This window comes from Microplitis mediator, chromosome 3 (genome assembly GCF_029852145.1).
Source record: "Microplitis mediator isolate UGA2020A chromosome 3, iyMicMedi2.1, whole genome shotgun sequence".
NCBI lineage: Eukaryota > Metazoa > Arthropoda > Insecta > Hymenoptera > Braconidae > Microplitis > Microplitis mediator.
Genome location: NC_079971.1, coordinates 3,372,334 through 3,397,334, shown reverse-complemented (window position 1 = coordinate 3,397,334; position 25,001 = coordinate 3,372,334). Strand labels below are relative to the sequence as shown.

The following is a 25,001-nucleotide window of genomic DNA, read 5'->3' as shown; positions in this document are numbered from 1 at the left end:
TGCTCGAACGGTCTTAAACAGCCTGGCCAAAGTCCCTCGACTGCGGGGTGGTCAAGGGTTCGAACCCAGCCGAATCCTAGGACCACTCCCGCCACTGCCAAATCGCTCGAAACCAAAAGCACAATGGGTAGTGTGGTCACGTTATCGTCATGCACCGTCGCAGACATTTCTTCCATTTATTTTCCGATGATCATCTCATAAATATTTTCTAGACGTCTCAACAAAGAGCTCAGACAACTGTACCGAAATTTATATTATTGAGGTCGGGCGCCCGACGAGGTGACGGTGACGAAGACTCAGTGGTCAGATAAAACAGCGAAAATTACAGAAGCGAATGATGGAACCCATCCCCGGTTTCGGGGAATGGGGCTGGAACTGGATAGAGAATACAAGGACGAGAATGCGAAGAAGCTTGCCGCGAGGAGCCAAGTTATGCGCTAATGTCCGCTCGTACCTTTAAAGTAGAATGGGCTTAGCGAGACAGAGGGTGGGAGGGTGGGAGTTGAGAATAGAACATTTGCCTCGTATTCTCTTTGGACGACAGGGTGTCTGACACATAGAATGTTAGCGAGCCTCCCTTATGCGAATCTATGCGAGCGTTTACGAGCACGGGCTCGTATTCGAGAATCCGAAAATTGCATTCCACCTGCAGCTGCGTCGCGACGCTTCTGTCGTTATTTCTTCTCTACTTTTAAATTTATTTTCTTGTTTATTACCTCAAATTTACGTGTGCCTACAAAACCCGCTCGCATGTTTATAAAAAGGACACTCTAATTTTAATCCGAAGATCTTGTTGTCGAATGTCAGCATTCGTTATTTTTTAAAATGCGACGTAAATATTAAGTTACATACAAGTATTTGTATCCCATTTCGATGATATACATGTAGACTCACTTTCTCGCGTCAAGTGATTCCGTGTTTATCTCTCCCTTCTTCAAAGCGCCTTCTCACTCGAGTGCTTTTTATCTCTCTTTTTTATTCACCCCCTCGTGATAGTCCCACCCTCGAAAATGCCACGTCAGTACAGAGTATGGATCCACAGGTTTTGCCGCGTGCCGAGCCACTTTAAATTTCTTTCCACGTCGGCCCCAGCTGAGTTTCCGTTGCGCAGCAGGTGCATCCTCTCACTGGAATTTCTTTCATCTCCAGAGATAATCCCCGTGAATTTATAAATACGTTAACATACCTAAATTCATTATACCCTGATAAATTTAATTAAAACCCCAAGATTCTTATTAAAAAATTAATTTCATTAATTTACCAAATGGCTAACCATTTTCCTGAGCGAACAATTTTACTCATATATTTTTGTTTATCTTCAGAGCTTTTCAATATAATCTTGTACGGCTATATCAGTTTATTTTTATTCGAGTATTAGAGATGTTTTTTTTTTATGAATAGTTCTACTACTGGGTCTCCCAGGAATTCGATTGCGACTTGCGGAATCTCAAAAAGTCAAGTTCTCTTATTTTTTCCCTTTATTTTCTATCAACAGTTACTTGTAGATATAGAAGAATTCGAGGGATTGTTCGGCTTCAAAAATTCAAAGCCAATGTTTGTCTCCCTCGAGTCGGAAATTCTCCTGCATCAACAGGTGGCAACCATCTTTATTATTAATTCCATTATTATTTTTATAAATTATTCGAAAAATTTAACTCTAACACTTATCGGTACACTGTAAAAAGGGCGGTGTTAAAAATCGACTCGTTTTAACTCCGCCTGGTGTAAAAATGAAATCACACCGGTGTAGGAGGAGTAATACACCGGTGTTAAATCGGGGTAACCGGAGTAAAATCGGTGTAAAAGCGGGGTAACAGGTGTAAAAGTGGAGTAATGTCGGTGTAAAAGCGGGGTAAATTGCGTCCGCTTGGTGTATTAACTTTGAAGATTATAAAACACAAAAAATGTCAGTTCTTTATGAAAATTAATAAAAAATATCATTTATTAACAAATATAGTGATCGAGTAAGTAAAAATATTCACAAAGTAAAATATTTTAACACCAGTAAAGAATATTTACACCGGTGGCGGCGTTATTTTAACACCGTTACAGAATATTTACACCAGTGGCGGCGTTATTTTAACACCGGTACAGAATATTTACACCGGTGGCGGCGTTATTTTAACACCGGTCTAGAATATTTACACCGCTCTAGAATATTTACACCGGTCTAGAATATTTACACCGGTGGCGGCGTAATTTTAACACCGGTACAGAATATTTACACCGGTGGCGGCGTTATTTTAACACCGGTCTAGAATATTTACACCGGTGGCGGCGTTATTTTAACACCGGTCTAGAATATTTACACCGGTGGCGGCGTTATTTTAACACCGGTACATAATATTTACACCGGTGGCGGCGTTATTTTAACACCGGTACAGAATATTTACACCGGTGGCGGCGTTATTTTAACACCGGTCTAGAATATTTACACCGGTGGCGGCGTTATTTTAACACCGGTACATAATATTTACACCGGTGGCGGCGTTATTTTAACACCGGTACAGAATATTTACACCGGTCGCGGCGTTATTTTAACACCGGTACATAATATTTGCACCGGTGGCGGCGTTATTTTAACACCGGTACAGAATATTTACACCGTTGGCGGCGTTATTTTCACACCGCTTTCGGGAGTAAATTTAACACCGATAATTTTAACACCTACACCACTTGGACTTACCCCAGTGATTTTTTACAGTGTATCCATAAAACCCAATTTGTTCTTGATACGAAAATCATCACGTCCGTAAAATTTCTCGGTACGAAAAAACTAATTTACAGCCGACGTATATTTGTCTGGATATAAATCTGAACAGCGAATATAATACCGCAAAACGTTCATTAAATCGTCATTAAACTTTATAAATGCCAACAGTAATTTCCGTGAGAATACTGTATATATACCGGGTACTCTACAACCACCTCTGCTGCTACAATCACCCTAATGATTCCGCAATGCCGTAGAATACCAATCGGCTTTCAGAGCGCACTGAAAAACGTTATCATTAAAATTAGCCCCCAATATATATATACATATATATATGCATAGACTTGCATTCACTAATACGCACAAGTGTTGGCGCACTGTTTACACCAGTGTTCGGTCCGGTCCAAGTTTATATGAATAAATTATCACGATATCCGATCGAAATGATGAGATCACGAGGGTAAATATTATCATGGGAATTTAGTTTTTTGTTTACTTATCAATCTAATAGAATCTATTTATGAAGATATGTAATTATGTGTGCATGTGCATACGGATGTGTGTGTGTTTAGAGGATGAATTTAAATAGTTATTCAAGTTTGTTCTTTCTCTGTCGTTCTTGGACTCTTTTTATCTCACTACGTCTCTCTAACGACCCAGCTGAATATTTATAAAGCCATGACGCAAAAGCGCCGGGCGGTCGGACGGGGGAGGGACCCCCGGTTGGTCGACCTCAGGCCGCGAACGAAAGCCGCAAGCACGCTCCATAGAGTTTCATTGTAATTGTCTTGTTCTTCTCTTGACTTTCCTTGAAACGGGATCCCGTTGAATTGCATTATGCAAATCGCAATCTCGCTAAGTCACCGGATGGACGCGCGCGTTTTCGCATCCGGCCCGACACGAACCAGACGTTAAGTCCAAAGTGTCGGTTACAAAAAATATATAATTTTTTATAAAAACAATAATAAATTTTAACGTTAAAATTCAGTCTGCTCCGAGCGTTCGCAAAATTTTTTGGCAAATAAATTTTTACCAACCGGCTGACGGATTCCTCAATTTAATTTTTTCTCATTCATCAATTTATTTGCTTTTTGTACGGGATTTGGTCAGAGGTTCGAGGTCGGAGGGTCGGGGCCTTTTATGAATATTCAACCAAGCATTTAGTCGTCGACCTAACTCGATTAACAATAGAATAATGGTCCTGACCGAGGACCTAAGGACTCGCCCGGCGATCTACTGCAGTTTAGAATTAACAGAAAAAAAATAACAAAATTCTGTTGTCACTTAAACCGAAGGAAGATAAAAAATGACAGAAGACAAGTTCGTCTCGTTCTCGTAAATTTTTTATTCACAGCCCCGAGATACGAATAAATAAAAATAAAAAATAGATAAGTAGCTTGACTACTTTTACGCCGAGAAGCTGAAAGAGAGCTCGCGTCTCGGTAGTCGCTGTACTACGGTAGCTGTGTCTGAGTAGAAAGAGGAAAGCGGATTATAAAGCGGTTGGTTAAAGAGCAGTTATATTACACAATGTATATATATATGTATGTATGTATATATGGGATATGGTAAGAGACAGAACGAAAATGAGTATTCCGTAGGAAACCGCGTAAAGCTTCCCGGTACCCGCACGTAACTAGCTCCAATAGGGGGAGACAAGGGCGTATAAGGTAGTATACGACTTGTGCAATGGTAGAAACTGTCGAGTTAAGTAACTGCGAGTACTTACTGTAAGTTCGCGCGCAATGAGACCGCTTACATAAATACACCTAATGCTGAAACGCGGCAGCAAGAGGGCGCTCACGTATCGTCTGGAAAATTTTCAACCCTACGTTGTCTCTCTCTCTCTCTTTACTCTTTTCCACTTGATTACATACACTGTCTATTCAGACAATCTTTTTACCCAGAAAATAAAGTGACGCGAAAGTTGTTATTTTTCCTGGTAGCCATTTCTTAAAATTTATTTTCTCTATATTTGCAGCTCGCAATTCTAACTCGGGTGTTTCTTATAAAATTAAAACGTGTGAATTTTTTTTTTTTTCTGAGTTACTTTTAAATATTATTTATTTAATTTAACTCGTAAATTCTGTCGACGGCAATTTTTTTGTTATCTTTTTTAGCAAATAACGTTTGCAAAAAAGATTATTTGATGATAAATAAAAAAAAAGTAAACGGAAAATATTGCAACACATTTATTTATCTAGCGAGTTATCAAAAGCGTGACAAAAGTAAATTTATAATAAAAAAAAAAAAAAAATTCTGTCGACGCCTCGATTTATCGAACTCAGTTCTTTTCTTTTTTTTGTATATTCAGGTAAGGTGAACAAGTTGCGAGATTTGAGTTTCGTTTTATACTTGGACGAAATTTAAGTAAGAAGGAGGAGGGGAAGGGAAACGAGATGCTGGATACTCGAGTATGAGAAGAAATGAAGAGACAAAATGAAGCAAACAAATACACGCGTCAGCCCGACGTGACACCCTTTCGTGACTAGAACAACGATGGAGCCTGGGTAGAAGCGAACGGGATAAGAGTGGGGGCAGGGGAAGGAGGGTAGTTATGTGAAGGTGCAAGTCGTGAGTCTGGCCAAAGGGATGACAACTAAGGGGTTGACAAAGTAGTAGGGGAACGTGCTCAAGTAGACAAGGGACACGTCAGCCGCCATCCTTCGCCACTCAGCCTTTTATAGATTATTCACGTACAATGCCGGGTGACAAGAGGGTCTGATAGAGAAAAAAAAAAAGAAAAAGCCAGACACGACCGGAAACATTTCTACTAACCATTCACCCAGTAAATGTTGCTGCGTTTCCTATTAAGCCACGTTCTATTGAGTCCACTTGTGCGATACATCGATATAGGAAATAGGAAATAACGGTGCTTGCCTATTCTACAATCAACATCCACCGGCGCTATATTACGCCATTAAAACTTGATAGGAGAGTGCACATGACCAGATTCAGAGTCGGCGTTTGGTTATCTGCGGGATGACCGAGAAAGGTAGTTAGCGCAATCGACAGAATTGTTAGCAATGCACGTGGGATATAAACCGGTTGCCATAGTTAAAGTGTATGGATCCAAGTACAGAGTTCGGAGTCCGAAGTTCACAGTCCAGAGTTCAGAATGTAACAATTTAACTGGTGGCTGGTAAAGCCCAGTCTCTGCTGGCTTTGGAACAGGATTGCGGACTGTGATGACGATTTACTCACTCAGTCACTCAATCAATCACTCCCACACTTTCTCTATCATCTCTTTCGCTCGGTCTTTCTCGCTCTCTCGGGTTATTTACATCTTGAATTCTATTTTGCGAGCTATGAAATCCACGCCAGATTGATAGGTAGTGAAAAAAAAATATAACAAAAAAATATCGAAACTTGTCATCATAGTTGTCTGTATTTTTTTAGCTCTAGTGTTGCTAGCTCGTCATGTTTGGTGTTTTTAATGTTGATTGGACGACTGTCGATTCAGCGGACGTTCGTTTACTGCGATTCTGTTGTTGCATCGTAAAAAAAAAAACCTCCCAAACTACACGCGATGAATTTTTTAAAATAAAATAAAAAATTTCAAAAGAAAACTAAATAAATGGAGGGTAAAAAAAAATCATATATATATAGTAGAAGGTTTCGCGCGTGGTCACGCGCTATTTTGTGATATCTCCACATTGTAAAAATATCGAAAACGTGCTACTAACGAGACGTGACTTGCCTACTAGCGGATTTGTCCAACTAAAACCACAGAATTTAAAAAAAGTATTAAAAATCCGTTGAAGCGAAAAATATATAAATAAAATTATTTTAATTCCGCTTAAACATTTATTTACTTTCATCTGTAATTAAGTTTCACGGAAAGAAAATTATGGAAACGGTTCCTGTAGTTCTATAAAATTTTTTCCTATACCAACATAGGAATTATGATCATAAATTATGGGAGTAGTTCCTATAGTTATAGGAATGGTTCCCATAATTATAGGAACAGTTCCTATAATTATGGGAATGCTACCCATAATATTATTAGAGGGGTAGTTCCGGGAACATTCCGGATTGAACCTGGAACGTTTCCGGAGCGAAAAGGAACTGGTTCCTGGAATCATATCCGTGGAACTATTTAATGTTTTTAATTCTCATGAAGGTTAGGTATTTAGAACATAGACATACGTAATATTCTAGTATACACAACATTATGCTATGCGACCTATGTGTTTAAGACGCATTCACGGCGAACTATATCATTTTATACTAAATAGAGAGTGAATTATGATTGGTATTCAGCTCAAAGTTCCATAAGAAATCACCAATCAAAAATTATTCTGTTGCTTTACTGCTTGTTGGTAATGACGGCAGTGGCGGACAAAAAAAAACTAGAGAGGATACTAAAGGGAATTTTGAGGAACGATCGGATACGTATCTGACAAAAGATATAGTTCATGGAACTATACAGGTCCGGAACTACCCACCTTTGAATATTATAGAAATGGTTCCTACAATTGATAGGAATTGTTCCTATAATATTATAGAAACGATTCCCATAATATTATAGGAATGGTTCCTATAATTGTATGCGAACTATTCTCATCATAGTATGGGAACGATTCCCATACCATTATGGAAATGGTTCCCATACCATTATGGGAATGGTTCCCATACCATTATGGGAATGGTTCCCATACCATTAAGGGAATGGTTCCCATAATGATATGGGAATAGTTCCCAGAATATCATAGGAAATGGTTCCTATAATTGTATGCGAACTATTCTCATAATAGTATAAGAATGATTCCTATACCATTATGGGAATGGTTCCCATAATGATATGGGAATAGTTCCCATAATGTCATAGGAATAGTTCCTATAATTGTATGCGAACTATTCTCAGAATAGTATGGGAACGATTCCCATACCATTATGGAAATGGTTCCCATACCATTATGGGAATGGTTCCCATAATGATATGGGAATAGTTCCTAGAATATCATAGGAATGGTTCCCAGAATATCAAAGGAATGGTTCCTATAATTGTATGCGAACTATTTTCGTAATAGTATAAGAATGATTCCCATACCATTATGAGAATGGTTCCCATAATGATATGGGAATAGTTCCCATAATATTATAGGAATAATTCCTCTAATTGTATGCGAACTGTTCTCAGAATAGTATAGGAACGATTCCCATACCATTATGGGAATGGTTCCCATAATGATATGGGAATAGTTCCCAGAATATTATGATAATGGTTCCCATAATGGTATGGAAACTATTCCCATAATATATGGGAACTATCCCCATATATTATGGGAACCATCCCTATAATAGTATGGGTACAATTCCTATACCATTATTGGAACTATTCCCATAATGCATAGCAAAAGTTTCCATAATTTTCTTTCCGTGTTGTTAATTTTTTAACCTAAAAAAATATTTATTTGCTGTTAAAAACGAGCATGTAACACGCGGGGTCTATGGGCTGTAGTGGATGTACAGTAAATGTTTTAGTGGGGCATATGAATGTAATTTTGTTAAATTAGTTAGCTTGTAGTTTAATATGAGAACATGCGGAATGGATAGAGAGGTGTGTACAATATCTATTTATGAACATTGAATGCCAGAATAATAGTGACAGGGTGTGATGCTGATGGTTGTGGCGGAGACGAAGGGAAGGATGGGCTGGGACATTTGGGTTGCAGTTGTGTTGAAAGTGAACATTGTCGTGTGTTAATTTCACCAGCACCAATGGCTGCTTTGACAATATATATATACATTCATATATAGTTATACAGATGTAGGTGTGTATAGAGGACATTTGAAGGCTTCACACCCAAGGCTCGGTACGTGGACGTGAACGACTTGCGCGCGTAAACTAACATCCACGTATATGCAACAAACATGTTAATGAATTAAACGGATACGTTCGAGTAGCTTGTGACATCACACAGAGGATAACTACAATTGCTATTGTTACCGAACATTCGTCCGATCGACAGCTATTAATTTATTGCTCTTGAGTTACTGTACGGCCGAGCCATTAAAATTAATATCGTTAATATTTATTGTGTTTTGATAAAGTAATTTAAAATTTCTGTGCTGAGTTAATAAAACCTGAGATAAAAATATAAATTTATAAACTCGACGTCTGTGATCTCAAGTAGTTTTAAAAAAATCGGATGAGTTTAGCAAAGCGGATCCGTTTTCTTTGCTCTCATCCCGTTATCCGCGAGCTTGTAATCCAGACAGAATGAAGTGAAGAGAATGAGTCAGTAACTTTCTTGGCCGTCCGGTGGTTTGAAATATATGAGACGCGCTTACAATCAACTACCGATGGAGTAGATCGAGAAAAATCCTCACGCTTTTTTACAGCTAAAAGTTGTTTTGCTTCTTTATCACTCAGCTCTTCTTTCTTCCTCGATTTTTTCATGGCTATTTTTTTTTTTGCCACGAGATCCATCAAAAATTCAATCCGCCCGCTCTGGGAGAAATGGAAACGAGAGTTGGACTCAAAAAATAAAATGAATCAACAGAGAGGTTTTGTAGATTCTTTAAGCTGCCAGAGGATAATTTAGTCGTGAATGAAAGTGAAGGAAAGCCCCGAGTTAGAACCGGATATAAAAAATATAAATGTTATACAAAAGGGAATGTAAATAAAAATAAATAAAAATAAAAACACAAGAAAGTAGTACAAGTAGGAGGGTAGTAGATATTGCCGCGTTTGGATCTTGTAGCATGTGTGGCCCATAAATAACATGTAAATATTTTCAATAACTGCCTCAGCAGCCTCGGCATGAAAAATGCAAACCGCTTTGCGTCCGGTCTCGACCGACAGCTTCTCCTCACCCCCTCACCCCCTCACTCAAACTCTTCCACTCACTCGCTCTCCCACTGAAATGTATCATGGTCTCGTTTTACTCCATCCTTCGTTCGCTCAAACTCTTGGCCAAAAACTTCACCTTTCCCACACTTTACTACACATACACATACATGTATATATATATATATGTAGACACTATGTCCCGTTAAATTTATGACCAGCTCAATATTTGTCTTGACACGCGACCAGCTGGATAATCTCGGTAGCATTTACCGTAAGCTGACGTATTTAATTGTCTTATTTAAATTACAAATTTTTAATAATTCACAATTATTTAATTTGTTACAGAGGTTTCGGATTCATCACGTTCGCAGATCCATCGAGCGTAGACAAAGTATTAGCCCAGGGGAACCACGAGTTGGACGGCAAAAAGGTGAGCAATAATGAATACATTACTAGTCATTCTATAGCTTATGGTATGATAATTAATGACCGTAAGTGGTAAAATAACTTGGAATATTTCCTTCGGGATAATTAATGATATCGGGGTGAAAAACGAGGCGAGAGATACGATAGCCAATGTGGTGGCTGTAAAAGACTAAAAAACAAACTAAGAAGTATCTGGATCGAGAGAATTTAGTGGTGAGATGAAGCTCCTGAGAGCTTCCAAGCGAACTTGACTGCTTTTGCTTCTGGTTCTGGTTCTAGTTCTGCTTTTACGTCTACAACTACGAAGGCTGTAACTGCAACTACTGGAACTACAGTGGATATATATATAAGAGAAATGAAAACGAAGAGACATGGGGAAGTAGATACGGACGTAGTTGGACTGCCACAAGTTTGTGTAGGTGGCGCCCAAAGTACCCGCGGGAAAGTAGTGTAACGACTTGGCTTTGGTATCCAGGACCGATAAATTCAGCTTAATTCGCCCCGCCTAATGCAAACGGCCGGCATTGTACCCCCGGTCTCTTGTCTTTTCTTACCGGTATACTTTACTCCCTAGTGGCTGTTGTAATAAAAGCTATGAGACGTGCATTACGTACGATAAATGTGCGCGAGCCTGTTTACGCATTAATTAGGAGAGGATCAAGGACAAGTCGCCGCTAAATGAACCCGGCAGAAAAACAAGAATGAGAAAAAGTAAAAATAAGATGAGACACAGCGTAAAATTTTCGCTGTCGATGCTCGGTAAAATTGTCAAAGTCCTTTTGCAATGTCTCAAGCCCGCATTTACAGATATTCTCAAGGGCGAAAAGCTCCGTTTCCATGCTGCCGCTCGGCTCGGGTGGATCCCGGTTAGCGGTAGGCGTCGCACGGTATGAAAAGAATGAGGGTTTAACCCCTTTGACGGGTTCCTTTTCTTCCACGAGCTTTCAAGGGGCTAAGGAAGAAGAAAATAAGACCAAAGTCTCGGAAACGGAAGTAGAAATATACACTGGCGCCCGTAGGGATGGCTAGAAAAATCCTCCGCGAATCAGCGCAAAGCGATATTTTATTGGATCGATCCCACCTCTATTTCTCTTCCTTATTTTTTTTATCTTTTTTTATATGGGGTGGCATCGATTATTGAACCCATCGACTCGATTTATTTTCTTTCGACTGACAATGCCTTGAAAGGAAGGTGACAGAAAATTAGAAACGGATTCTAGCATAAAGACGTATACTTTTTTTTCATTCTAATAATTCGTCGCATTGAAAATCTCGATAAACTTGTCGTTTTATTTTCCGTCAGCGAGTGCTGTTGAAAAGGAAAAAAAAACAAAGAAAAATCGGCGTCCGTCGACGGACAGTCCGCGAGCTAAAGTTGGTGACACCCCATTTTTCTTTAAGCCCCATTGACATTAAATAAACGCTAAAAGGACTCGGAAACATTTTGGCAGCCCTAACCGGACCTACTAGAATTGCCACCGAGGCCGTATAGCCTTTCGCGTATACCCAAAACCCTAATGTCTTGTTGTCCTCCTCAGGTTCGCCCGCTTCCGGACTCAGTAACATGATCCTCTTAATGGCGTATAAAATAAACACCCAAATAACCTTCTTCTTCCTTCCGACAACAATTTTTCTCTCCCAATTCCCTCAAAGTGTAAGCTTTACTTTTTTTACGTTAAATCTGAGCTTCCATGTCAGCCTAACAGGCAGCAGTAAAATACACGAAAAAATTATAAATATTTTTTTGCCCATTCTTCTAACAACGTTATCATCAATGCTTTTTTTCGCGGACTGTCAAGATTATTTTGCGGCTCAACATGGCGATGATGAAAAATGACCTCCCCTTTATTTCCCTTCTCTAATCCTCGGAAAAAATTCCAAGCAAATTTAAATTTCATCGAAATCTCGGGTCGGAGTCTCCGGAGCTTCGTAACCCGGAAATCGGCAAGAATGTCAATAAACTGAATCTATCAGATGTTTTTCCGGGGACTCAGCAAATTCTATGGCTAAGAAATTTATGGCATGGATTTTTGCCCAGGTACCAAGACAATGTAATGGTGTTACGCGAAGCATGCCCAGTAAATATCCTAAATTTATGGGTTATTTTATGAACTTGGGATATGATGGATCGACAATGAAGCGTGGCGCTCAAGTAGTAACGGCTGAATAGCGTCAGACCGGGCCAGTACGATGTTGCCCACATGAGGTACATAAATAATTAGCATGATGTATAAGCGGTCGGAGCCAGCAAGCGAGCCAGCGAACCAGCCATTCTCTATCCTTGGTTACTTTCTGCACAGCGAACTGTTATATGTATACATATATACATATATATTGATGTAAATGTTGGCTCAACGGGTTTATTTCGTGTCCCACCACATTTTACTACCTCCTGAACCCGCTCGGCCCCGAAAAATTAGCTTTTCCGAGGAAGGATTTATGTTGGCTCGCTTTCACCACTCGCCCAAATAGATAATCCGATGTCGTTTGCTCCTTTCTTCCCTGTTAACTTGCACCAGAAAAAGTATTTCTCGGCGAGCATTAATATCAGCTCATAATCATTCACTACTTTTAATAGCCAATGATATTAACCGAGCCAGATAAATTTATAAGATATATATGTTTGATATTTTTGGCCGTACTTAACATTACTCTGGCGTAAGAAATAACCGTGATTATTTATTTTATCCAGGATAAAAAATTAAACCGCACATCAATCCTCGTGAATAATGTTTTTTAACTTAAGGTCATTTACTTTATTTCGTTACATTTTTATTTATTTATTTTTATTATTTTTTTTTTGTTGTCTCTTTTATTTGTCGACAGAGTATCTGTTATTTTATTTTTCTCGGTTACTTTTTTTAGTTTTTTCAGAGGGGTCTTTTATTCTTGAAAATAATAGAGGGACGAAATATACGAGTCATGTTGTATCATTTCATTCAGTCGATAAAGAACTTAAGAAAAGGGAGGAGTTATTCATTGTTTATTTTTTAGTATTTAGTTTTTTTTTATTTTAATGATATTTCTAAATGTTATTTATTTTCAGAAAAGTTTTTTTTATGAATTTAATTATTTTCTGTCGTCAAATCAAATCATACATATATATTAGGGTGGTCCGTTTGGAACGACTGTTTTTTCTCCCTCTTCAAATTTCCAATTCAAAAAATTCCCTGAAAAGTTCAGCGGTGTGCCGTCAACTGATCCCAACAATTTTATACCATGACAAGTGATCCCTACAAATCGATCTCATCGACATTCAGTTGAAAATTATGACGCTGAAGGTTTTGAAGATGATAAAGATAAAGGTTTTGAAGATGATGATAATAAAAGTTATGAAACTGATGAATTAAAAGATCAGTTGTTAGTTGGACCAGTTGTCAGTTGGATCTAGTTTGTGGGATCAATTTCCGTGTGATCACTTGTCGGGGATCAGTTGTCATGGAACCAGTTTCACTTGACATTTGATTTTGAATTTTCCCCATTCAAAATACAAGGGAAAGTTAGGATTTGTTTTTCAATTTTCTATAGATAAGTCACATTTTAAGTTATCGAGTCACCATTTACGGCATTTTGCAGGTAATCTATTACTCTTCAAAAGACTCCTTAGTGATTTTGCTGATATTCTAATTGTTTTCTCTGTATTGGTTCTGAAAATAATATTTTTTAATAGTACTTTGGGTTTTCAGTCGCTCCCATACAAAGGCGCCGAGCTTCGGAATTTTCCCATAGATCGGCCGATGCCTGGTTTGCAATGATTGGCCAATAAATGGCTAACTATACTGGCCCGTGCATGGTGAATCATTGGCAGCTGTCTTTTCGTCATAAAAACGGCGCACAATTAACCGCCGTTGGTTGGCCAACGGTTTGATCGAGTGCTCTTGATACCAAGCTTTGGCCGATGATTGGCCAATGCTTGGCATACCGTTATCATCCGATATTTAGCCGATACTTGAAAATTGGCAGCCATTCACGACCCATTAATGGGCCGATTCTTTTTTTTTGTATGAAATATTGACTAAATAACGAAATTTACAGTAAAAATGCAGATAACGATTTTTTATGAAATTTGATTCTCTACAAAAAAGGTTCTCTTACTTAAGTGGCTCAAGTTCATCCTTCACATGATATAGAGAATATCAACTAATTAGTGACATTTTGATCAAACGCACGCAATAAATAAAAGATTCATCGTCTTAAAGGATAGATTGTACGGATAGTATAATTTCCCCCTCCCCTATATTCAAATATTCCTATAAGCGTATCTAAGCATATGCATTCTGGCAACTCAAAGCCCTTAGTGAATATTAAGCGTACCAGTTGCATCTTAAACAGGATTGACGTAACTCTCTGAAGCGTTAAAACAATAAAAATATACTTAAATATAACGATAGAATAAAATAAAAAATGATCCACTATAAAAATACAGGCTTTAGATTCCGTAGAATAGGATAAAATTAAAGGAATAATTGAAACAGAGTAATGAGCATGGAATCCAATTTAATGCAAGCACCAGCTTTATTCGGAGCTTTTAGAGTGATCCTCTGAAACTTGGATCTTAACGTTACGTTGGAGACTTGGCGGCAAGTTCTCGTGGATACTTCTTAAGTAGCGAGGATTACGATAGAACTTTCGTTTCCTCCGACGTATACTCAACGCCAGAAAACTACTATATATATATATTTATATATATATATAACAAAGAGACCAAAGACAAAACCAAGTACTCGCTTAAATCTTCAAACTATATATATATTTAGTTTTTTTAATTTTCATTCTTAAGCTTTTTTTTTACACTCTACCCGATTTTTATCGAGAATCGAATTTATTGGTCAAGGACTTTTTTGAAAATACCTATAGCTCAATTATCGTTAACGTAACTGTTCTAAATAACTATAGTGAAGTTAGCTGACGTCTAGTAACTTTTGAATTTTTTTTGAAGCAATAAATTATAAAAAAAAAAATTATTCGAAAAATTACACCGATAGCTTTTTCAATTTTCTACATGTGCATTTTTTTAGTTTTTTTTTTTTTTTGTATTTCATTTGTTGGAAAAAAATCCAAAAATTGTCAATTGTCTTCTAACTTCATCATAAATAAATGATCCTGAAGTTGGCAGACAGTTAAAAATTTTCGGGTTTTTTTTTTAAACAAATTAATTACAAAAAAAAAAAAACTGAAAAAATGCACATGTAGAAAATTTAAAAAGCGATAGGTGCAATTTTTTAAATATTTTTTTTTTACAATTTATTGTTTTTAAAAAAATTCAAAAATTATTAAACGTCGGCTAACTTCAGTATCATATAAATAACTACACAGAAAAAAAGGATTTCTTGTCGCAAAAAAATTTTACTCGCTCCATCAAAATTTTTACTTGACTCAAGAAATTTATCACTTCATAAATTGAAAGCAAAATATTCTTAAGACCAGAAAATATTTTTGTTGGGGCGATCAAAAAATTTTCGTTTTCAATTCATATCACAAAATTTTTCTCGTCCCAATAAATTTTTTTTTTCTAGTATTTAAAGCTCAAATAATATGTCAATATATATAAATAGGTCAAGGTTAGATTTGATAATTTACGAAGCGTTCGGTAGCGTAATTGCAAGCTGGCATGAGGAGAGGGGAGAGAGGGTAGAAGTTGGATGTAAAATGTAAAATGTAGTGTAGAGTTTATGTAGAATAGAGTTGAGGATGGTATGAAATGTCGAGATGCGAGGAAAGTACAAAGCTCGGGAACGGAAGACTAGGTCGGGAATGAGAACAGGATCGGATAGAGACTGGAGGCTGGTTGGCTCAGTGGAAGGGGCGCTTTTGGTTTTCGTTGGGTAGATAAAGAGGACGAGATTTACAGAGGATCTATTCAACAGACACATGGGACTGCGCAACCGGAAATGTATATCAACGTGTCATAATTGCGAACGTAATCATAGTCATGTTTTCACAATTGTCTGTAAGGCTGTCCCATGGATTTAGAACAGACGAGTCTTGATTGTTTTCAATGCCACTGCCAGTGAAAATTATATTTATAAATATTATCATGTTCAATTTATTTAATTTGTTTAAATATTTTGTTTATCCTAGAGATGATGACGAACAATTTGTAGGGAAATGAAAAAAAAAAAAAAAAAAAAAAAAAAATGATGAATAGCGAAAGTTTTTTTAGCGACGGCAATTCATAAGCTTGAAACAAAAAAGGTAGTGGATGAAAAAAAATGTTAAGAGAAATGACGAAAAGGGAGTAGTGCAAGAGCATGAGCGAGAGACGGTAGTTTGGGTAAAAAAATCTAAAAATAGTAAAGTAAAGTAAAGTAAAATGAAATAAAATGAAATAAAGGAAAATAAAAAAAATAAAAAGGAGAGTTTATACTCGCGCATTGGTTTAATAATTCATAAGCAATAATCCAAGTCCGTCTGTCAGATAGTCACGTTCAGTCTTGAGCGCGTGATTGGCTTGAATTTACCGTCCATTGTCACCTGATTGCCCGCACTTGTCTTTCAAACACAACCGCATTTATTAAGAACTATAAATCATTATATATATTATTATTTCCTAAACATTAGTCAACTTTATTTATTTATCGGACAAAAATTTTAAATTATAAAATATAATCTGTAGTCATCCGTAAGCCCGTTAGGAATATGCCGAGTGCACGCTTCCTAGTCGGATACAATTTCGCCTCGGTCTGGTGGATCTCGTTGTCTGTGACACTTTGACGCGGCTCCTACTCTACTGGAGACACAGGACGTAGTACAGTCACCAGTGCCCATAGTCCAGAGGCCAGAGACCAGAGTCCGGGTCCAGAGAGGAAGCAGATAGAGAAGTTGTACTGGAGAATGCCTGTGTCAGGCAGTTATGAGTTACCTAATTGTTTTGTCGTTGTTCCTATGTTTATTTTGCTTTATTACACCCTCTATATATTGTTGTTTATTTCATTAACATACTTTATTACTCTAGATTCATTTCGCTCCAATGCTCACTTGTAATATTAATCATTCGTTTAGGCCATTCTCAGACATTGTCCCCTCCCCCGTTTTTTAAAATTTTCAATAACAGAACCGATGTAAGCGTATCAAAATTTTATTAGTTGATTAAAAAGATTGAAATAAAATCCGCGTCACTCCAGAATCACTCGATCCATGAAAAATTCTCTATTCACTCCATATGTCGAGTGATTTTTTTAACCCTTTCCCGGTCGACCTTGAACCCCTACACTGTTAAAAAAATTGTTTGAATTTTCAAAATATTGCATATAACGCAATAAACATATACATTTGTGCTTGAAATTTCATTACTAATTTCATATAGAATTTAAAATATATGTTTTTGAATTTTTAAATTAACACTTTGGATTTTCAAATACTTCTTTTTGAATTTTCAAATACAAGTTTTCTAATATTCAAATACTTTTTTTTTAATTTTTAAATACTTTCTTTTCATTTTTAAATAAATGTAGGGGAGGGTGGGGCAGAGCGGCCCCCCTAAGCCAATTATTACTTTTTGTGTCTTTCAACCATCAGATCACTTTACTTTTGTCCTATTTCGAAACAAATTTGTGGACATTTTATGTACCTGAAGATCGGAATTTTTTTCACGCAACAAAAATGAAAATAATTCATGAAATCTGTGTCTAAAGGCGAATTTAGGGGTAGTTAGGGCTAGCTTGTCATTTTCAGGTGACGTGCGAAACATTTCCGAAATCTAAATCTAGTAAATTTTTACTTTTCATTTCTTTTTTTTTATTTCGTTCTGCGAAAAACGTTCCGATCTTCAGGTACATGACATTTTGCCGAAATTCTGATAAAAAAATTTTTTTTTTTGTGGGGCAGAGAGGCCCCTCTCCATTCATATGTTTTATCTTAATTTTAAATACCAGCTTGATTCTTAAATTACGTATATTAAATTTGAAGCTTTTTTTATTGAAAATACAATTCAAATATCTACACGGAAAAAACAGTTCTGTAAAAGTTACAGAAAAGTCTGTAAAATTTACAGATGTTTGTCTGTCAATTAAATTATGTAATTTTTACAGAACCAAAAATGTAATTTTTACATTGTGAGTTCTGTAAACCTAAATCTGTAATTTTTACATTTTGAGGCTGTAAAAATTACATAGTGAAGTTGTGAAATTCACAGAAGTATTTATGTAAAAAATACAGAGCAAGTTATGCAAATACACTGTAAAAAATCCGGAGTTTTGTGTGCGAGTGTGTGTTTGCGTGCATGTGTGTGTTGAGGTGTGTGCAGGTGTTTGTGTGGGTGAGTGCAAATGTGTGGGTGTGTGCGTGTGTGCAAATGTGTGCGTGTGTGCAAATGTGTGCGCGTGTGCAAATGTGTGCGTGTGGGTGTACATTTGCACGCATTTGCACACACACGCACACATTTGCACAAATTCGCACACACGCACACATTTTCACAAATTTGCACACACGCACACATTTGCACACAAAACTCCGGAACTCCGAGTGGCGGAGTGAATGCGGAGTGAATTCGGATTTAATTTCAATCCGAATTCACTCCAGATTCACTCCGGATTTTTTACAGTGTACTCATGTAGATTTTACACAAACTATAAGTAAATATTACATAAAGTAATATTGTATAATCTACAGAAAAAATATGTAATTTTTGCAGAATATTATCTGCTAATATTACATTATGTTATTTATAAAAATAACATTTATGAATTTATCAAAATAACATATTTTATCTGCAAATTTTACAAATAATGTCATCAGTAAATTTTACAGATTTTTTTCTGTAACTTTTACAGAAATGTTTTTTCCGTGTAGTTATGAAAATTCAATTTCTTTTGTATTGTAATTTTCAAATTATTTTTAACAGTGTACTCTTAATTTGAATCGTACGTCTTATTCTTAAAATGAGAGAGCTATAGTCTGTTTTCTAGAGAGAGGGCCGGAAAAATGATAGAAGCTTCTACCCTAGGGGGCGCTTGTCTACACTACCACAACTAAACTTTCTATCACTCATACAGCCTTACAACGGACTTCAATTGACTCTATCCCTACATGACTCACACCTAGACTCACCGATACTCCGAACCGGGAAAGGGTCAAACTCCGAACTCCGAGTGAATTCGGATTGAAATAAAATCCGGATTCACTCCCGATTTTTTTACAGATTTAATTAAAAAGGTGGGAAAGGAATTGCCGACAGTAACCTTTTCGAAGTTTATATTTTTCACATGCATCCTGTTACCTCAGCTGCATTTCAGTGTCCTCTTACCCCTCCAAGCTTGCAAGCTCTGTGGTTTTTTTAATTTTAAAAAACGAAGTTTCTGATAAAAGATTTTAATATAAAATTTGCTTAGAGACTTTTGGCTTTGGCGAGTTGTTTAAAAACTTTTCTTTCTTATTAGTCTATATTTTCATAGAGGACAGAGAGCAAGTTTATAAAGAGTTGATCGGTGTCAGCAGATGCCAGATGCTCTGAAACGTTATACTCAGAGGATGTGTGTTGTATCGAATGATATTGGGAGGGCGCCGAATGCCATTGACGTTGTCGAAAGATTTTTGACAGCCGGAATTATTAAAAAATCGTCGGGTAAAAATCTATCGACATTTATCTGTACGTTTGTTTTGTTTTATTTACTATAAATATACCTGACATCTCGTATATACGATAATCGTTAATACTCGTGCATCTTCGATACTTTTTAAAAGTACAGAAAAGGACGGCGATAAAAAAAAATGCATTTAATCTCTTGTCAAATGTGGATATTTTTTCGAAATAATTTTATTTTTAGCTGGGAATACTCTTGATGGATGTGACATTAGTTAACCTCGGTGTTTTAGAAACAAATAACAATAATAATAATGAATGAAAAATAAAATAAAAGAGGACTTTAGTAAGAGAGAAATGGTCACACATGATAACGATTGCCGTCTACCGGGAATGCAAGAAAAATAATGTACATAAAAATCGAAGCACGAGTCCATTTTTATCGGGATCATACATCTTGCCAGTCGTGCGCTAGATGTCGTGGGTTGGTGCAACAAGGAAGCCAGAACGTGTGAGAAAAAGAATTAGAGGAAAATAATAAAAAAAAATGTACAATCCTAGTGGCATATACAGTGGGAGATCTGTATTACGCAGCTGGCGCGAATATTAAAAGCAATCGCTCAGTCTTGTGTAATAACTGACCGTCCGATTCCTCGAGTACGGTAACAGGCCAATGGATGCAATAAATTCTCACTGGGAGGTATTTAATGTCTTATATCTTACCGATCTGCTCGATACTCGATACGATTGCATTTAAACTTTTTTTTTACTGTAACATTCTTGTACTGTCACCTCTAATGTCGCTGATTCAATCACGTGACCAATCAGAGTAGGAATGCGCGATATTTCGACTATCGATATTTTTTTAAGTAAACATCGATATTTTTTCAAGTCGAACATCGATAGTTGATGGAAAATAAGACTATCGATATCGGCAAGCCAGAAGAAAACTAGGTTAGTCATACAGCTCATTTGGCGGCAAATTTGAAAATTAATAAAATGTAACAAAGTCTTGTAATTGATTTATTTTTATTTGAATTTTTTTTTATTATTGAAGAATTAAATGCATTGAAATATTAATTTATTGGGATAAAATCAACCCCGTAAAGACTTCGATTCAGACCTTCCAGGGGAAAAAATCATCCAGGGGAAAAAAATTAAAAAAAAAAAATCGTTTTTGAACATTACTGATTCAAATTATCAGACTAAAATCGGCGGACATCTACTTATTTTTTTATTTTATTTTAAAAATAAATTTTTACTAAAATATATTTTTCAAAAATTGCATTTATATTATTTAAAAATTTCCCCATATGTAATTTTTTTCCTAGTTTTCTTTATAATAATTTTTTTTTTTTATATCTGCTACCCTCAATATCATCAATTTTTAACAATAATTCCAAATTTAAAATAATAGTTTCGATTTTTCTCTTTACATCGGTTGTAGCTATAATTTTTCAAATTTTCGCGCTCATTCTTACCATCGATATTAACAATGTTCCGATATTTTTTTACAGAAACATCAATGGTCCGATAGTAAGAAAGTGAAACAATCGATAGTCCGATGTCGATATTTTTTACGAATATCGCCAATCCCTCAATCAGAAAAATGGCCGTGGATTTTTTGATCACTTGGAATTTTAGCTGCTCGATTACTTGAAAAATATTCATAGTTTTTTTTTCGCGCAATTTTTTTTGGCTTCAGTGCAAATGAACTTAGAAAAGTCTCCACTGATATTTTATTATTTTCATTAGTTTTTTTTAAAAAGACGTTTGAGTGTTTCATTAAATTTTGAGGTTAGAATTTTTTTCAAAATTAATTATGAGATTGTGGTAAAGAATGTAGTTATAGTTGATGTCGTATACTTAAAACACCACGAGACACTTTGTATACTTTAGAGTATAGTTGAGAAGCAGACGAGAAAGCTGTAGATGAGGTAGATGCGTGATGAGGGTGAGCTGGTCCGCGACAGGGCGACAAAATGAAAGCGCGAGAGTGAAATATTGTCGCTGTGAAAAACGCACCTACGACAAAGGCTGGCTGAGTGAGAAAGAAAGAGCCCAAGCACAAAGCAAGCTGAGAGCTGGGACCGAGAGTGCAGAGAACAACAAAAAATTTATCTTTTATTTTTTTTTTTTTACACTATAATAGTAGAGAAAGGGTGCAACAATAAAGAGTTGAGAAAAATCTTTTGCGATATCAACAAAAACAGAGAACTTTATGAAAAATTTATGTACCATAGACTGGGGCAAAATGGGCTGCTTGAAGATTAATTTAATAAAATAAATATTTTCAGCTGTCCAGCCCCAATTTTCTCAGCATACTCGTATGTATAAATGTACAGATATTAAAATTAAAAAAAGGAAAAATCAATTTCCGGTTACTGCGACATTAATTTTACCAAATATATAAACGGTGAATAGTGAATCAATTTCAGTCTGTATTTGTCTTCAATTTATATCGAATTAACCCTATTTGCGGTAGACAAAGCTCCCGAGGGTAGTAACTAGAAACCGTCCAAAATTTAATAACAATAACAATAAACCCAGTGGTCTATGTTGAAATCAAACAGTTAATGTTTTACTATCTGAGACACGTGCAAATGCGAAATTATCAACCCTTAGGAGCTCTCTCACCCTCACCCTACGCCAACAAGTTTCATCCCCCTGGCAGGCCAACTACTTGCTCGGTGTCTCCTTGTCCTGCTTTCCATTCCGTGAATGCGGCTGCAGTGATACGTCTCAGTGCTACACAACTACAACAGTACCGGTAGTACACGACACGAGCTCAGCAGATACCTCAGCTTTGAATCCTCAGTTGCACCCTAGGGGATGACTGTCACCCCACGAGTCGTAAACATAAAATTTTTACAGCTCACACCGTAGGTCACATTTTATACATCACGAATGCGCTGACAGTCTTGTACTATTTATTTTTTATTCCTCCCGACTGTTAGTTATTATTTCTTACGCGTCGCCTCCCTTTTTTCTTTTTTTCCGAGCCCGCTCTTCCGGGGGAGAATCTCTCAGTGGGAAAGCTCATTACTGGAGCATTTTCTTTGCGAAAACTACCGATGCCTGGCATTTAAATTCAACTCGCGCCAGCTGCTAAGAGTGTTAGCGTTTAAAAAATAAATATTACGTTTGTCGTTCGGTTTTTAAATTTACGCGCAATTATTTTTATTGGAGGCTCATAGGAATTACTATCGATTGTTTTTCGTTTGGGAAACAACTTGCGGATGGAGTTTAGTTGCAGTCATAAAAAAACTAAATAGGAAACTAAGAAAAAAGGGGTGAAAAAAAAAGTAAATAAATAAGAGGAAAAGATGACAGCAAAATGCCGAGGGAGAAGGTGAAAAAGGGTAGTAGAAGCGGAGATACGTCAGTCAAAAGTTTCCTCACTACCGGAAACCTTTCAGCTTCCATTGAGCGCTCGGCAAAGCTATTCGATACTTCTCGAACTAGCAAACTCTGTGGGATAGGGAGCCAAAGAGCGAGGGGTTCTTGCCGCGTTAGGGGCGCCGACGAAGACAGATATAGTGAGACAGGATGACGAGGACGTAAGGGAATACGAGTGTTGGAGTACGTGGATAAGGAGCGCGTTGGTGGTGGTGATGATGATGGTGGTAGATGAGAAGAGAAGCTACAGGGTGAGGAAAGCCGTTGAGAGTAGAGTGTAGAGTGCATGTGTGTGGAATTGGGAGTGAGAAAATCTCCCACTTGTAGCTCACAGATATTTACTCCGATCTTCCCGAGACCGGAGTTAAATCTTGAGTGATGCTCAACGTTTCTTTCGTCTCTTTTTTGCTTCTCGGAATCTTCGACATGTCGATGAGGGGTAGAAAATTCAAAGAGACCTGGGATGGAATCTAGGCCCTCATGAAATTCCCACCAAGTCTAATTTATCACTCGGTATTTTCGTTTTCTCTGCTTCACTTTTTTTAACCACTTGAGAAATTTTTTATTTTTTATCCTGAATGTTGTTGCCTAGTGAGAGGGCAGATCGATGATCGAATTAGCTTGAACCAGGAGTGGCAAGAGTTTCTAAAGCGGATGGAGAGTATAAGAAAGCGATATCATCTTGAAAGTGCCAGAAAAGTGTAATCGATAAGAGCGGAGGGAAAAAACCACGAATCGGTGAGCGAATTGCCTCGTCAAGAGAGCAAGAAAGTGAGTAGCTAGTGTCTCAGTCTTTTTCTCTGCTGCAGATCATCAGAAGCAATATACAGAGTAGTTTTTCCAATTTTCAGGCGTGCCAACCAGATTGAATTTCTATCGTCTAGATGAAGGCGGTGGCCGATCATTTCTCGAGATATCCCAGTAACTGGTTATGCTACCTCCCTATTTTCCTCTTTTATTTTTATGTCCCCACCCCATTCTCTTATCCGTCATAATTTATTTTTTCTTGCCATCTTTTTTCTCTGTCGTCTTTTCGTCTTAGATTTTTCTCGGGCTAATATTCCCGAGCACTAAAGACACTCTAGCTATTTTTATCATGGCTCTCAAACTTGAATCGAGTCTTTGAAAACAATTTCACTGGTATATTACCTGAAATATTACCCCCAGGGCTTTAAACATCGCCGTCATTTGCCCTCAATAACTTTTCGATCTTTAAATATCGATTCACTCAACTTTATTTCGCTCATCGCTCAAAGGACTCGGGCCATGGAATTTCCTCCGGTTGAATTTTTACTCAAACAAAAAAAAAACCTGCATTCAATATCATCAAAAGTTATCATTTCTTTTTCCCGAGTTATTTTATAGTTTGATAATTTGCCAGAAAGCTAAAAAAAAATGGCTCGCTGTCGTAGTATAAGTAGTTGAGGTATGGATAAAATTATCGAAACAAAGATGGAAAACGAGATCTTGTGTATTGTTCGTTGCCGAGCCGACGTTTGACGTTCACGATGAAGAGTCAGGGGTGTAAAGTGAGACAGAGGAGCGTCAAGTTCGCCGTGGGGGATTATGCAAACGTTTAAAGAGGCTTCAAACCAGAGCAGAGAGAGAAAGCACTGCAGAATAACAAGTTCCCTGGTTGGCATTTCCACCACGATGATAAAATCCTCCGGGAAACGTTAACAACTTGAGCAGCATTTCTTTCCCCATTTTCTCAAGGTAATCAATACGTGCGTTTACACCCATCACTACAAATTAACAGAAGCATCAACAACCAGAAAAATATAACTCGAAAAAATAAAATTTTAGGATCGTCTGTAAAATCGATTTGATGGGTGTGGCGAGCATGGGAATAGCCGTCGTGTAGGTAGTTGATCGAAGTAAACACGAGATTTTACCTTGGGGATGAGTGTGTAAGTATCAGAGCCGTGGGTGGGCGGCCAGGATGAACGACCGGCACGGAAGCAGAAAGATTACCATAAATCATCCCTCTGAGATCGGGGTAAATGGAAAGGGATTGAGGGAAAGAGAAGCTATGAGGTTAGAATGTGACGTGGATACTCGTATTGGCAATAGCGATGCAAGGGGTCAGGAGGGGCTGAGGGATGTGAGGTTATACGTTGCCGACAGGTACGAACTGCCGTGGT

General features: G+C 37.2%; 1 protein-coding gene across 5 annotated transcripts in view; it reads left to right on the top strand.

Moving 5' to 3' along the window:
• The window catches only part of LOC130665690 (RNA-binding protein Musashi homolog Rbp6), a 531,909-nt gene that overhangs the window by 270,637 nt on the left and 236,271 nt on the right, over window positions 1–25,001 (top strand). For all 5 annotated transcript variants that reach the window (XM_057466190.1, XM_057466188.1, XM_057466187.1 and 2 more), the window contains exon 4: window positions 9,858–9,942. In XM_057466190.1, coding sequence (XP_057322173.1) covers window positions 9,858–9,942 — 85 coding nt within the window. The remainder of the gene's footprint in view (window positions 1–9,857; window positions 9,943–25,001) is intronic.